This window comes from Hermetia illucens, chromosome 5 (assembly GCF_905115235.1).
Source record: "Hermetia illucens chromosome 5, iHerIll2.2.curated.20191125, whole genome shotgun sequence".
NCBI lineage: Eukaryota > Metazoa > Arthropoda > Insecta > Diptera > Stratiomyidae > Hermetia > Hermetia illucens.
In genome coordinates, this window is record NC_051853.1 from 45,969,594 (window position 1) to 45,986,221 (window position 16,628).

General features: G+C 34.7%; 1 protein-coding gene across 3 annotated transcripts in view; it reads left to right on the forward strand.

Annotated features, from left to right (window-relative positions):
* The first annotated feature begins 1,490 nt into the window (after positions 1-1,490).
* Positions 1,491-16,628, forward strand: part of LOC119656971 (transcriptional regulator ovo) — a 70,268-nt gene continuing 55,130 nt past the window's right edge. Inside the window, exon 1 of one of the 3 annotated variants that reach the window (XM_038063700.1) lies at positions 1,491-2,342. In XM_038063700.1, the coding sequence (XP_037919628.1) occupies positions 2,171-2,342 (172 nt within the window). In that variant the 5' untranslated portion in view covers positions 1,491-2,170. The remainder of the gene's footprint in view (positions 2,343-16,628) is intronic. The other 2 variants (XM_038063699.1, XM_038063701.1) reach the window with 2 other exon arrangements.

Below are 16,628 nucleotides of genomic sequence, written 5' to 3' on the forward strand. Positions count from 1 at the left end.
TCAAGACGCAATTCAAACATTCCCAACAATCTCTTCTGTAATTTTATACATGTCGGTAAATCTGTTGAGGGGATTTCCTGCAGGAACAGTCTTTCGCAATGATACTCACATCTATAGTCTCTAATTTCTAAGTGTAGTCTTCCAACCAGTTTTTGCCATCTTCCCTCAGCCAAGATCAGTAATCGCATCCCAAGAACCCGCTTCCCGGGAGAAAACCATCAAATCCATTACACAATCACGAGAGGAGCCAGAACCACACATAGAACGAAGAATTACATTACATTACACCGCAGCCAGAGCATAAGACCCACCTGACGACGATCATGCTGATGACGATCGCGATTATCGCGCACACAGGTGAGCGTAAGATTGCGACGTGTTACAGCGCGCGATCGCGCACTCAGGTGAGAATCTCACCTGAGCGAGATAGACGATAGAACTCTAGAAGCCGTACGGCCAATGAATTTATAGCGATTTGTTGAATACAAATGCAAAAGTAGCTGTAAATAGTGTCGGCAAACAAAAAACACCGCATTAACGAGAGTGTTTCATCTTGTGTAGGTAAGTAAGTAAGTATGTGCGCCATGTGTGATGCGGTCGAGAATAACGTTATACAACAACGTCATCTTTTCTGTATCAAACCGCTATAGTTGAAAGTTACAGTGTGTCCTGTAATTAGATGGGTAACTGTAGTCAGGGGGTTTTGATGGAATGGGGTGACTAGGACATGTGAAGGGTTGGAAATGGTCTTCAATCAAAGTTGGCTGAATTGGCTGAAGATTATGGAGGGCCGGTAAAGGAATTTTTAGAAATGTCCTGTTGAAAGCAAGGAGCTATAAATCCTCAAAGGATATAATTTATAACGCAATATAAAAGAGGTATCGTATGCTAGGATTAATAGGCAAGCAGGATAGTTTTCCTTTGGCCCAAAAATATGGTTGGTACTTTGAACCCCATAAAGTCCAACCTGGATAAAATGCCTTTGCCTTTTGTAACACCTAGATCACATGAGCATGAATTCATCCCTAAAGGAAGCATGGTGATTTCCTCTTAGGAGATTTCCCTATTTGTTTCTGTTACATACTGTAAATATAGGTAAAGGTATGTGCGATGATTTTTACCTGTGTGCGGCGCGGTAGCCGGCGGACAGCGGACAGGTACAGCTACCTCCACCTTGACTCGGTTCACATACTCCGCAGCCCAGCGCACTCAGATCAACGATTGCCGATGAACTAACGCTGAATGCTGGAGTAGCGTATAGGTGTGTACGCTGGAGTTTGCAGCCAGATTTACCTAGTATGTGAGCGATGTGTGAACCGGCCATTATTTCGCGCTAACGTTACTGAAGCGGGTTTTTTGTTGTTCTTCTCAAACGTGTTGTATAGGTAGCGTTGCGGCTCCGCTGTGCGAGTACAGGTATTCTGAGATGGTGTTCGACTTTTTTGAATGTTTTGTACCGATAAACAACTCAACGATGTGCAGAGTTTATCCGCTGCCGCGACGAGGTGGAGGCACTTAACTGACTGCTAGTATACACAACAAGAGTACAGTAAGAGACGATCCACCACTGAGGATACACGCGTTTCGCTGGTTTTCGCACATCATATGTTCATCACTTTTTGTTCTAATTGTTCTTAAGAACCATCCAATTGAACAGTTCAATTCTTTTTTTTCCCTGGGAAATCGAAATTTGTACAGTTTCTCGGACTAACCGAGTTTTCCCATTCGGTCGCGCAGTTTTGATTTCGACGACCCATACGCACCGGTTGCATTTGGGATTGCATAGTTCTAATATGTTTTCAGTGCTATTTTCATATTTTTATAAATTTAAAAGAAAGATAATATGACACCAGTGCACCCTCTCAAGAGGAAATCGAATATTGACAAAGTGATTTACCAGTTTTGTGACTAAAATTTTGAATATGAAGAAAAGAAACGAAAAGTGCTAATTCCACCAGAATATATTAATGCACACATTGTAACATTACTGTGAATGAAATTACTGAGTGAGAAATGAATAGAATCGAATAAGAATACAAGCAAGTGATAAATACCCAAGAAAATTACAAACAAGTGCTCAGAAATACGTTTCAAGTGCACACTTCCTGTACCCTAGATGTACGCTTAAATCAAGGATTACTTATATCATCATCGGAAAAATTACGTAACAATGCCGAAAATATTTTTGATCAAAAATCGGTTGCATCAGCAACAATTACGCTTATTGGAAGCACAGAACCTTCTTAACAAGGATGAGGATAGACTTGTACCCTTAAGTCCGCCACCAAATGAACCCTTGTCGCTGGTCTCGCGTAGACGCAATGATCGCGATGATGGGCAAGGTAAGTAGTGAATTCTAGTTGTAAGATACAGCCCACCCATTTCTCGGTTAATAAGGGGATATTCAAATGAACTGGATCTCATAAGAATAAATATGCGTGCATTCATGAGGTGAGGAGAAAACAAGAAGCGAAATATGCAGAAAACCGGTAGTTTGGAACCTAAAGGAGCTCGATGTACTTTGAGCGATTCAAAATCCTTTTGTTGGCCAATTCAAAAAATTCGTGATAGATTAGAAACCCTGCTGGACAACTTAAAATTGCAAACCGGATTTTGCAGATAGATGAACCCTTTCAGCACAATAAGAACGCTTTCAGTTCATGAATCGTTCAGTAAAAACGAAAGACTTCGATGCACTTCGCGCAGTAACTTCTTTTTTCAATAGAATTTTGCAGAACACAAAAATTGTTGACTTTTGTTATATGCACTGTAAATGAACTTTTCATTAAAATGTCTTAGCAAGGAAGTTATAATAAGGTTTTGAGCTAAAGGATAAGGCGTATTCTGTGCAAGACCACCAAATATAAAAATAAGCAGCAAAAATTTTGTGGGTGAACGTTTTGGAGAAAATTCCATCGTTGATCGAACACACACATCCAAAGTGAGAACGCTTGATAAAATTTGATGATTTACTTTCTTGCCATTAGAATTCTTCCAAAATTATACAAAATTCTTAACAAAAATATTTCTCCTCACGTTTTTTCTTCAATTTGCATAATATGCAAAATTGCTTAATAGAAAAAGAATTCATTCTTATCGCTTTTGTTTCTCACATTCAACTGTCCGCCGGCCAGAGAAATCTTAATGTGGACATTGAACTTAACACTACAGTATTTTTTTCAAAAGGAAGTGTTTATCTTTAAAGGGGATTTTATAAGATGTGTTGTAAGAAGAGGCGGAGGAATGGTTGTTGTGGTACAATTTTTGCTATCCACATTGGATTGAATTGGAGATAAATTTTTTTTTGAATGAGAAATTATTTATGCAGATTATATTTTATTCGGCAAGATAAATGCGCATTTGTAATATGTATCAAGTTTGATTTTATGATGCAATTCATTCTACAAGGGGTGACTGATGGTTAATGGCATTTAAAAATTCTGAAATAGAAATGATTTGTTTTATGGGGTGGATGATTTTGGGTATTTCAATGGGGTTTGATTTTCTGATTCTGATTTCGGTTGGTTGTAGTTGTAAGGTGAAGAATTTGTTTTTGAAAGACTACTTTTTCAAATAAGAACTTAACTGGTTTCTTTCCATGAATCATTCAACCGATTTCACAATAGTTTGAAGACTATTGTCGGGGTTCATTTGCAATATTCATTTAATCTGTTCTAGTCTTTCCAGACAATTTTAGAGTAAACAATCCTGCATATACTGCCTTATACAATTCTTTGATATTCATTTTAAATAAATTACTCAGAACTCGCTGTTTCTATCAAAATTTTTGGATCATTTACGTACATAATTTGATATTCTCTGAACTCTAGAAGCAGTTTAATAAGCTATTCTTTTTTGTTTGCATTAGGCGAAACAAGATCTGTAACAAATCTTCGCAGAAATAATAAATGGATGTCCATTCAAGAGATATTTTTAAGAATCATTTCCAAAGTTCAAATAAGACCAAAAACATGTGTTTGAAATTCTATCTATTTTATACCACAAATACCGGAAAACTTGGAAATAAATAAATTTTTAAATTTAGGAGGAACAAGTTTTGGTTTTATTACATATACTACTATTCCACAAAAAAAACAAGATCTCTGTTTCAGTTGCTGCGCTACACATTGGAAGAATTATCTCACAAAATTCCGACATACAATTATACAAAGTAATTTTGCTTCTTGAGTAAATAATCTTTTTGAGAATTTTGAAGAAATAGAAGCAATATGTAGAAAATAAGCTAAATAGACAAAAAGTATTTAATACTATAGACAATAATTTCTCCTTAGTGTTAAATAAATCCTTTGCCACTGAAATACTGTGACAAACGCGAAAAATCAATATCAAAAATAAAAGAAGACATGGGAGGCTATGAAATTATAATTCTCTATAGAATAAAATAGACTGAAATATTTCATCAGCAAAGGTTCAGAAAACTTTAGACCCAGACAACCTAGATATTGGTTAGAATAGGGATTACACTGGAAAAATTACTGTTAAAATTCAACAAACCCAAATATCAAATGCTTCAAATCGCCCACGAAACCAGTTACAAAACTGAAAAAAATTATAGTAAACAATAAAATACAAAGACACAATACAATAAAATATCTACTCTAAAAACCAACAACCTTCCTAGAATGCTGCACTGAACATGGTTCCACCCTTGTGCTCCAAATGATGTCTAGAATTCTTATTAAACTATTTCGAAGTCCTGTCCGTCTTCATTCGCTACGATATTGACAACTTAATCTTCTTTGCTCGTGGAAATTAAAAAATAATGAAAAGTATTCATTACTATTTATATTTTATGATGTTCAAATTATCCAAAGGATTCACTTATCGGAGCCTTCTTTAATTTCAAGTACGCATTGGAGGTACGTACAGTATTTCATTCTGCAGTATTTCAAATCTTTCTTCAACTGCCATTTCTCCTCAGGGTAAAATATTCTCAGAAATTATAGTTTGTTTTATCTTACAAATGAGGAATGGTTTTCTTAAAGCAAATAATTATTTTTTATTCTGCTAATGTACATCCAGATTTCAAAAACCAGATGCATCCTTCTTTCATGTGTTTCGTACTTTTCTCACTATATCCTTTCTTATTAGTTTCCATAACTCGACTATATTGTTTTTGCTTCATTTTATTTTACTTTTCTTTTTTGTCATTATCTACACATTTTTCATGTTTCTTATTTCATTTTGTAATTCATTTTATTAATTTTTTTTTTACTGGAGATTAACTGAAATTAAAACATTTTTTTTTAATCGGCTTTATTAACAGCGTGAGAGGTCTTACACGAATTTCAAGTATATGCATATCGAACACTTTCATTAATTTGCAAAGATATTATATTAAAAGTCCACCTTCAATTTATAATCAATTTCACGGCCCATAAATCCATTATGTTTCACATTTACCGCCTATGAAGCAATGGTACCTTTGATTTATGATATCCTACTAAAAATTAGAGTCACTAGGTCATCTTTCGCCTCCTAAAAATAAATATAATATTTTCATAAACTTAATACCTGTTTGCATATTTTCTTTTTGCGGCACCTGTATTAACCTAACATTTTGCTACTCATTAATTTCCCATTAAAATATTTTGTGGTTAGTTACAAGCCTAATCTTTATTTTACCAACAAATTTGTCACTAGATATCTTCACCTTGACATCGATCAATTTACTATAATTAAAATAAAAAGAAGTAGCAGATATAGATACTGCGAATCTTTAAAATATTCACAAGGTCAATGCTGCAATGTTGTGCAATCATTTGCGTGTGACATCTTCCCAAAAGATTTTACTTTTTTATTCGGAATAAATTTTCTTTTCTTCAATATATACTATAAGTGTGCCTGGTCGCAAATTTATTTCTCCTTTTTGATTCGGCGATATCGCAGTGTAAAATGTCAATGTCAGACTCTAAGATCCATCGTTTTCTCTGGATTGGTTTCACAGACCATATATTATGTAATATGTTGACCATTTTTTTCTGCCTTCTGTTTGTTGAATTTCGGGCGTCACTTTTGTCGGTTAATTTAAAAATGCATCTAGGTTGCAGTTCAGGTCGTATTCCTAATGTTTTTTTGATATTTTTATTAGGCAGAGTGTGAAGAAAATGTATTCCTAGGTCAAATTTGAAAGGAAGTACCGCGGTAGATAAAAGTATTGTATATCAATATATGCGCAAAATTTGACTTTGACCACAAAAATTCACGATTTTAGATATGCAGAAATGTCAATACACGATAATAATGTCATGTGTAATTATTGCAGTCTGATGAGGAATTCCTTGTATGATGAAACTATTTTGTTTGATCAGTTTTATCGAAAAAATTTATCCGAGTTGGTTGATGATCTTTTTAGTGTGTGCTTATTGAAATGTGAAATGTGATTAATTCTTGTTTGCACAGTGTATTCTTAAGTACATTTAAATCTACATTTACAAATGTAAAAATTATTCGTTCTCCTAGCACAGATCAGGTAGTAATAGCTTTAAATTAAAACTATACATCGAGCGATAAACGTACTCGAAAAATTAAAATTCTTCTCTTCATTTATATATATAACTTAACATATAGAAATTAGTCCTCATTTATATACTATTTATCAACCATATATCATTTGTATGCTTACATACCCATAATTTCATATGAAGAAGTTTACCGACTTTTTTATAATCCAAAAATTTATTTTTTAATTAGTTCTGACTAATGATTTGATCGTACCAACTAATTGTATCTCACAGAATATGATTGTGGATTTTCTAATTCTTTAGCAAGCTAAACTGTTTCAAGTCTTTATGTATTACCATCTCCTTTGCAAACCTATATTGCAGTTAATGCTTTATATATAAAGTAAAATACCATGAAAATCATTCTATAATATGTGTGATGTCACTAAAGAATTTCAACTTTACTCTTTATTTTTTTAAATTCTATAGTTATCAATACAAAGGAGGAGTAGTAGTATTTTTTTTACTTTGGACCTCACAAACATTAATTTATAATATATATTTTAATTGTTTCCTCTTTTACTAATATAATTCTATTTATTTAAATTTTCAAATAAACATTTGGTCCTACCGTCTTGTAACCAAAGTAAAGCACTCGACTAGAATCAAAAATAAGGAAAATTCTATCAACTTGTAAGAAAATGACTAAAAACTATTTTGGGGCTTCAGACAAATAAAAACAAAAACATAATTGTGCTATTTTAAAACATCAAATTTATAAAACTTTAAGAAATGTGATAGATTTCTTGGAATACCATGTTTATGCAGCAAGCACTAAAAAAATATTTGCTTTTTATTTTCGATATTGACTAAATGAAACAATTCTTTCCTGAAAATTGATGCTATTATGTCAAAATTAAGCTTCTTATTTATACAAAGCTACTTCTTTAATTGGCCTTCTCGACTAGAATAATTACCTATGTCAAATTTATTTGTAAATATATTATTATTAACACCAATCTCATTAAATCAATCAGAACCCTTCAATATAATCTTATAAATATACATAATAGGGCTTTTACTGGGGGTACTGAAAATACTTCAAATGTATTTATTTAATGTGATTGATTTCCTTAATTCTAATTGAGACTTATCATTTATTTATTTATTTATTTATACATTCATTATTCATTTATTTATTTATTCTTTACATTTATTCACACTCTAACGGAACATGTCCTTAACCTAACTGATCCTATCCGGAAGTGTTTGTCGTATAGATAGGACAGAGATGATAAAAAATTGGTATTCATTATTTCGCAACATTGAAAGAAGGTTGTCAGCTTTTGAACTTTTCTTGTTACTTTGGAATTGGGGAGATTGTTTGCGTATTAATGGAGGATGGATGGATAGAATTAGGGGAGTTTCACCCCGACGAAATTTCTTTTAAATAAAGTGTACAGTTCTGTCATTACACTTTTTGATCATTTAATTTAAGTCGTTTGATGTATCGAATTTGGCATGAATTGTGAAATATCGAATTATATGGACCTGGAAGAAAAATGTCTAACAGTCATAATAAATTTCATTTTCAGATTTGAAGTAATATTAATTAAATTTTTTATTGCAATAACTATTCATGAACAATTTATCAGCTGCAATGAGCATTCTAAAAGACAAAGCACACGCATTCTTTACTCATATTCCTACCTTATATTTTCCACTTCCAAAACCAGATATACTCAGAAAAAAGTCTTAATCAGAATTTCTAGTATTTGTTGATTTATAATCAAAGAATCATAAAATACCAATCTCAAAGTAATTCAAGCTTTTAAGTCATGACTTGATCGCATACCATCGCTCGACTAGCTTGGTATATGGGCACGACAAGATGAAGTTGATGGAGATAATACAATAAAAAAAAGATTCCATTTCTGTTAGCCAAAACAACTGAATCATTCCGTAAACATTCTTAGGAAAGCTTCCATTTCGGAAGTTGATCTTTATGTATTACAACAAATTAGTATTGAATTGCGTTCTAGGAATTACCTTCCAGTTCTAGTTGGCAGTCATTGAGCTAACGACTAGGTAGCGGTGCATCTGGAATACTAAGGCAACTGTACTTCTAACATGAATGCGTATAATCTATGAATGACTAAATTGTAATTAGAATGAATTATACATAATTTTTATTATAGTTGATGCTGGCAAATATCTTTACTTTCGGTAATAAAAAAAGGCTTTAATTAAAAATAAATTACAAATACATAATTATAAATTATATATGCAAATAAAATATAATTGTTGGTACAATTAATCATTGTTGGGTCGGGAATATGTTTGGTAGCTTTTCTTTTAAACTAAAACATCTGGATTTTCCGTTTCAAGCTAAAATTCAGAATATTTTATACTAAAAAAGGTATCTAGTGGTTTCCGAAATACCTTGTATGGATTCAAAGTAATAAACTTTCGCCAGAAATGGAGAAATCTTCTTCTTCCTACTTTTTTAATATTATAAATCACGGCTTTTATACAATAAATCATTATTGATTCAATAGATATCTATTATTTATTTCTAAATCTCTTTAAAAGGAGAAAAAAATATTGAGCATTCAAGATAGGAATTTCTATAAAATCAATTAAATAAATAGATAACAACAAATTAATTTTATTTTATTTATAACTTCGTTGATGTAAGTAAGAATAAATAATTCCTACAGAAAATGGTTTAATTCTTGGGAGGCGTCTAGATAATTATTTTTTCTAAATTAAAGGAATGCAACAGAGAATAACTGTTTAGCAAAAAACTTAAGAATTAAAAAGCAAACAAATGCTGAAAATTGATCAATCAATATTGACTCAAACTTAAAAAAATAGATCATCGATCAATACTAAAAAAATGAATAATAATAAATGCTAAATAATTATTCCATTAATAATTGACACTCCTGGATCTCCATTCAATTACAATAAACATGAAAGAATTGTTTCAATCACTGTTCTTCCTCCGATTTTTCAGTTGCATAATAAACCGGCTTGAAGAGCTAATAAGTCTATATAAATAGCTGTTTTCGTTACATTAACTAACCGCATTTTGATGAGCGAAGAATTTTAATTAGGTTTTAAAATGACGTTTGTTCTTACGCAGAGACCTGTCCCGAGATTGGACTGTAAGAGAAAAAATTGTTACAATCAATTAGTTCTGTTCTTGATCTCAATTCTTTGAATGCATCAAATAACTCTGAAAGTAGCGGCTGTAGATACAATTTTTTTTTCAATGATGATATTATTTTAATAAGTGAACTGATATTTCAAGCAGAAAAAATTTAAGTGAATCACAAGAGTATATAATTTATGTTTATAATTGACATAATTTCATATAATTTGTTGAGGATTATCACACTTCAGTTTGTTGGAAAAAAACTCCACAGAACCTGATATTGAATGGTATATTTTCAATCGCTTCAGTCTTTTAGAAGCTATATTATACTGTACACGGCTGCCAATGGCCCATTTTGAAGGTTTATTAACTTCAATTTATTGTTTATCCGGGCGTCCTTTTTTCAGAGATGGCATTTTTCCATAATCAAAGTTGAAGGTCTTCACCCTTTCAAACTATCGTCTTCCTTGGGAAGCAACATCAGCTCTAGATAACTCACCTCTCGCCTTTCGACTGGAGCTGAAGTTTCTTATTGTTTTTATTTTCCCTTCGTCATGTCTTTAATTGCGTTCCAGTTTTTCGAATGCAAAGGAATTACTCCACTATAGTTTCCGGTACTGACATCCTACCTTATGTCTTCATCGGATCCTTTCTCTCTTTTATAAGTCTGGGATAATGAAAGGAGTCGTACAAAGTGTTGGGACTCCAACGCAACCAAGACAACCTAGACAGGCGTCATATTTCGCAGCTTTGAATGGTTTTTTTCATCAAACCGCCCGACTATGCTGATGGCATCTGCTTGTTCTATCACCGAATCATCAATCTGGGCGAAATACTCCAGGTTTGGAGAAGATGGCAAACATAGTTTGGCAGCACCAAAACCGCGGCTTTTGGTCCGGCTAGTCATTGCATCAGATCATCATGTAATTTCAATTGATGAACCTCGTTAGCATACAAGCCGGATAAACGTCAACATGTTCATAGAAGGCGGAATTGGTAGAGGATATATCATCAGAAAAGGCGACAACTCCTCGGCTACGCCATGCACTGGTTGTGGAGTGGTTCACCCCAAGAACAGATGGCGCAGAACAGACGATGCGATGGGTGCAGTGGTCAAGATGGTTGGGTATCAGCCTCTCGAGCTCGTTTCGGCCGTTCGTCTTCGTACTGTCCCGGTGAATCCTCAGTAACTGGAAGGTTAGGAATAAGGTCATCGTCCATCAGGACGGTAACAAAGTCTCCTTTCTGTTAGATAACAGGCATTCCCAAATCAAGAGTAATCGCTGTGCAAAACTTGCTGACACTACCCTTTCTACATTTTCAAACAAGCCAGCAACCAATTTAATGGCTCCAATGGTTAGCCAGGTTCTGCGAATGCCAAATTTCCCATCTGGTAATGCTCTTAGTAGTGGGAATCAATATAGTATATCTCGAACAACTCCACAAATATGTCTGATTGGTGCCACTTAAACTTGCGTCTGCTGCACAATTCCAAAGAGGAATTGCGATCCAGCAGAAAAGGTCAGAGGTCCACGACGACCGAGAGCCTGCTTTTCTGCTCCCAAAGGCTAACATTCTAATTCCGTCCACCATAAGTCTCTTCCTCGGACATAACACGAAACGAAATTACTATATAACTATTTTGAGCCGACATATATTCATCCCAAAATTAAATTCACTAATTCTACGAGATCTGCCACGTCAAAAAGATACATTTTACAATACAATCCACCATACAAAATAACACCATGAAATTCACATTCATTATAACAAAATATCGAATATGCACACATTTCTAGTCAACTTTAGTTTCCTAACGAATTTGGTCCATTAAGCACAGTAGGAACCATTATTTCCGCCCTCTTCAATAAAATCATTAAACGTAACAAGACGCACCGCCACTAACACCAAGTGCCATAAAACAATTTACCACAACGGGATATCCTCTTTGAGGCACGCGTACCTGTCTCCGACACATTTACAAAAAGTATTGGAACTACCATTTGAACCTTGAACATTCTAAAAGGGTCGCAAAGAAACAATTTTTATTGGCGTCTGAAAACTTCATCCTTCTTCAGTATTTAAGGATGTTTCTATTATATAACAAGCCTAGCAAGGGTTGCGAATCCTTTCGCAAAAATTTTTATATTGTTATTGCGTAATACAATGGAATTTTTTACCTCTTTCTTGTAACCCTATCATTAAGTGAGAAGGATTCACTTAAAACCTCTATCGCAAAAGGACAAGGGTTGACTATTGTATCCTTGCAAAAATGCGTTTTTCATGCGCGAAAATTTTAGTTTTAACCAATAAACCAATTTTCGAGGAAGTCCGTATTTTTCATGCTTGAATTTAGCTAAAAAATCTTGGATGTGAACGACATGGGCAATAAATTCAATATTTTCAAGGTTTCTCGCTTCTATTGAACTCTTTCGTTTTGCAATTCTCAAAAGATGGACCTCAAGTGTATGACTATACTTAGAAGTGAGCTTGTGAGCGTGACTTAAAATAGAAATCAAATAAATTTAGTTAAGATGGAATGAGCAGGTTGTCGTTTAAAATATATAAGTATCTAGACACTATACACATACGTATATATCTACATCTCTACATAGATTTTTTGCTGTGAAAGCGTTAAGTATATATTCTTCACGAAGCTGAATTCATGGAGATTGATTAGTATCAACTAAACATGTAGCACCTTGCGGCATCGATTAACTGCAATTATATAACATAACAGTTTAGTATGAGTTTTTGTGAGTTTTAATTATTAGATGCAATGAATGCATGGTGAACATTTGGGAGATAAAAAGCTTGGAGGTCACGTAAAGTTTCAATATCATGATTAATTGAATGTATGAACTGTTTGAACTGTTTTGTTTGGAATGTTTTAAGTTTTTGCTGCAGGGGTCACTGAACTTGTTGGGTATTAGTTTCGAATGTTATCTTAGATAAAACCTTCTACCTAGCAACGAGTATTACTTTGTTTTTACATCAAAAGTGCTATATTGATGGTTATCGCTGCAAATTTTAACGGGCAGCGTGTTGATTAGAACGCAAATTAAGACATGATTAATTTTGTTGCTAGTTGCACCTTTATATTTATAACTGTGTAAGTCAGTTGTAAAACAATGCACGGGATGCCTTGTCTACCCATCTCTTTTAGAGACATCCGTATCTCTTTGAAGGTGAAATGAACTTGCAGTCAATCATTGGAACTGATTTTGAACGAAATGTTATAGCTAAAGTATACATTACTCCTATGTAATGTAATATCTTTACAATTCTGTCCACCAGTTCATCCAGTTTACATGTAAGCAAGCCGCACGTCCTGAAATTGAAATAAATACCACTTAGACTCTCTATTTAGCCATTCAACTATTCGCATGTGAGCATTCATCAAAGACAAGTTCAAATCCGATCCTAAAAACGTTTTCTACTTAGTTTGTATCTCATTTGTTCAGTTCTCCATTGAAATTCTATGATTTCCTGCCTAATTCAACCCTTAAAAAATGCCATTCTTCTCTGAAAATAACTTGATCATCTCGAATTTGTTCGTCGGTCTTGATACAAAAAAACACGAAATACAATCAATTATCTCTCACAGCGGGTGTTCTTTTGAAGATACGGACATAGCTCTGCTTTTGTGTATCTAATCCAATATTTTCTAAAGCAATTAAAGGTTTCCTGTACCACATTTACAACTTACAAAAAAGAGAAAATTGAATAGTCTTTAATCCTTGTTTTGTAGAGCTCCGTATAGAGGGCTGTAGGATTTCTATACGGAATGAGTTATATTTAGATAGATATATTGGAGAAGCAGCAATTTTGAAGACAATTTCAGTATCATACAAATGACTTCGTGTTGTGATTGAGGGTAAACAATATAAGCAATATTGCTACGATAAAGAACCTCAATTTTTATTTCAAGAAAGTATGGTCACTATTTGGATTTCCATAAAAAAAACCATAAAAAAACCAAGCTTTGTCTTAGCAGTCCTAAATCCACCATCCATTTTCCAGCAAGTGAAGCCTATTAGAGAGACCCAGACCACTTTTTCAGGCCACAGAACCTTCTTTTTACGCTACCACTTGCGATTTTTTTGCAAGTCGTCAGACACAGTATCATCGAAGTGGTTGCTAAGAGCTATTCGCTTCCTTATTTAGATTCGCAAACGCGTCCTGGGTGCGAATTATATTGAGACGAAAAACTGGCGAGTAGTTCAGGCCTAAGCTAGACGACGCAAAACTAAATTTTGTTTTAAGGTTGAGGGAGTCGTAAGTTCGCCATTGAGTTAATAGTGTAGCGGATGGATTGGGAAAAAATGTTCTGCCGCATTCAATGATCCTCAGACCCCTCTTTGCCGACCAGCACTCAAATTTTTACAGGCGATGATTTCCAGAGATCCCAGCCAACTAGTCAAATTGGATCAGAAAACTGACACTTGTAATCTGGAAAAGACAAATGCAGAATACGTTCTCTGCTTTCCAGGAAAATTCACTTCCAAAAAAGCCTCACAATGGAAAAATATTAGTTGATTCAATCATGACGGTGCGATGGCAGATTTTGTTGAGTGCCAGTGTCTTAACCTCGTTGCTCTGAGTTCGAGTCTCGATTCATCATATGTGTGGTCCCGTGTCTGTAACCTTATTACTTGCACAGAATTAGGTGTGATGTAAACCAAACTAAAGTACAACCTTACTGAAAATCAAAATGAAAGAAAAATAAACTGTAGGGTCTCCCACACTCCACAAAAGAGTGACCAAGAGTCATACAAAATCTTAATGCAAAAATCCCCGCAAAATCTCTAAATATATCGCGTGGATGTTTGTTTAATATCAGAACCATGCCTAACGTCTGCCTAATTAGCGTAAACTCAAATACTACCCAATGAACTTATCTCCAAAAATGAATAAACAACCCTCTACTTATATTTGCGTCAATTTATTTTACGTATGAGAAACCTAGACTAGAATCTTGACATTCCAGATTAATATCCTCCAAGCCCAAAATATAGTCGAATAAAGCTTCCATACATAGGGCAGAGAGATGGGAGACTCCCAGGCCCGGAATTGGCTCGGGTACTCAGAATAGAGAAACTTCAACAAAGTTAAATTAATTGTCTGGTTCTGGAGAGGTCTGCATCATTTTCATCCTGAGCACGGGTTTTCCACCTCAAATGACCCTGCTAGCTCATTCTTGCTTTCACAGTAACCAACGAAACACGAAAAAAAATGATTTGGGTTACAACTACTGTACTTCTTCTTAGTGAGCAGATGAGTGCAATAAGGGAATCTGAAGCTAAAAAGAACAAGAACGAGTGACAGTTCCATCCAGGGCGGAGGCAACTCGCCAGACGCAGCCTCACCTTTGCCCTGGGAGCAGCATGACCAAAAACACTTGCAGAGTGTTATTTGCTCATTAATATTCATTCGTGAACATGATGTACCCCTTTCCTGCCCTTTCACTTTTTAAGTGGAGTTCTAAGCCCAAAAAGAGGGTCGTGTGAACCGAAAACACTAGAAGAAAGTTTCCCTCTAATGAGTCCCGCCTTCCTCAAGTAGAAGGCATCGAAAGTTGTTTCAACCGCAAAATCAAACCAACTTCATTACAACCACACCAATGCCAACATTACTATACTAACAAAACCCTAAAAACAAACTTCTTTATTGAGTTCAGTGAAAGGGTGGACTTGAGCATAAATTTTGAGGAGCGGCTTGTTTCTCTCTCCAAGGGCACGGACCACTCATTACTCTTTTTTCAGGTAAAGCCTATAATTTCAAAAAATTTGCTGACAATTTCGTTCGTTGCTCCACATGTTAGGTTTTTGAACTAATATATTCATAATCATTAACATCTGTAGCCGCTTTCGATTCTGAGCCAGGGCAACGAAAACATCAACCAAGAATTTTCGAGAAACTAAATTGTCTGTCTTGTCCTTCGCAGTATTTTGACCGTTTTACCTGTAATGCATCCCCAGCTTTGGTTTTATTCGATTTTAGGAGCTCTTATACACAAATCACACTATTTTGATCCCACCAAATGCAGAGTAGGAGCTTAGAACCATGAATATTCTGTTTACCCACTAAATGGCGGGCTTAATCCATGACTATCTGCTCTTACGATTGTCGTACTTGATTTATTTTACATCCCACATTCGATTCTTATCTTTTCATCAACAGTTCACTGAACAAACAACCTTTTGAATATTCCGCTAATCCGGTGACTTTTCTTCTGGATCTTTCCCAACTTGACAATTTCCTCCAAGAAAAGTGTAAGCCATTCAATAATTACATGCTTCGAGTCCGTATCCATCGTTTGCAACCAAAACAGGAAGAACCTTCTTTCATTTCACTACTTGAAATGCTACCATAGGTAATAGAGCCCTAGATCACAGACGAAAGGTATCGAAATTCCTAAATTATTGCTGGTAACAAGGCATTATTCTGCTCATACTTCTGCGATACTGAATATAATAGAATGAAAATGATTACGTTTCCCACCAAATCTCTCAAGTTCTTTGTAAGGTCCTTGCTTGATTCTCGATATTTTTATAAATTTTATAACTTTCCTTCAATACCTTGTCTGCAGGGTCGCAGAGAGAAAATTTGGGCCCGGGGTGAAAATTCTATGAGTCTGGGGTAAAAACTATGCCGGGCCCTAGTATTCCCTTTTTCATTAAAATTTGTATTGCGGGCCCCCGATAAAAGTCCGGCTCGAGGTGTATCCCTCCCTTTCCACCCTCCTGTTATCAAGCCTGTTTGTCTATAGTACAGTATTATCCTGCTTTCATGCAGTCGGATTCTGTGTTTCATCAAAACTGGATATATGGTGCTAATCTCTTTTGTGAAATAAACGGTGAAGGTAATGAATGGTAAGAATTCAGCTAATATCCATTGTTAGCTACCGGGTAGAGTAGCAGACCATCCATGTAGTATTTTACAAACTTCAGGTTTATCGCATACGAGGCAGTTCGGTCTACTCACAAACTACCATCCGTCAC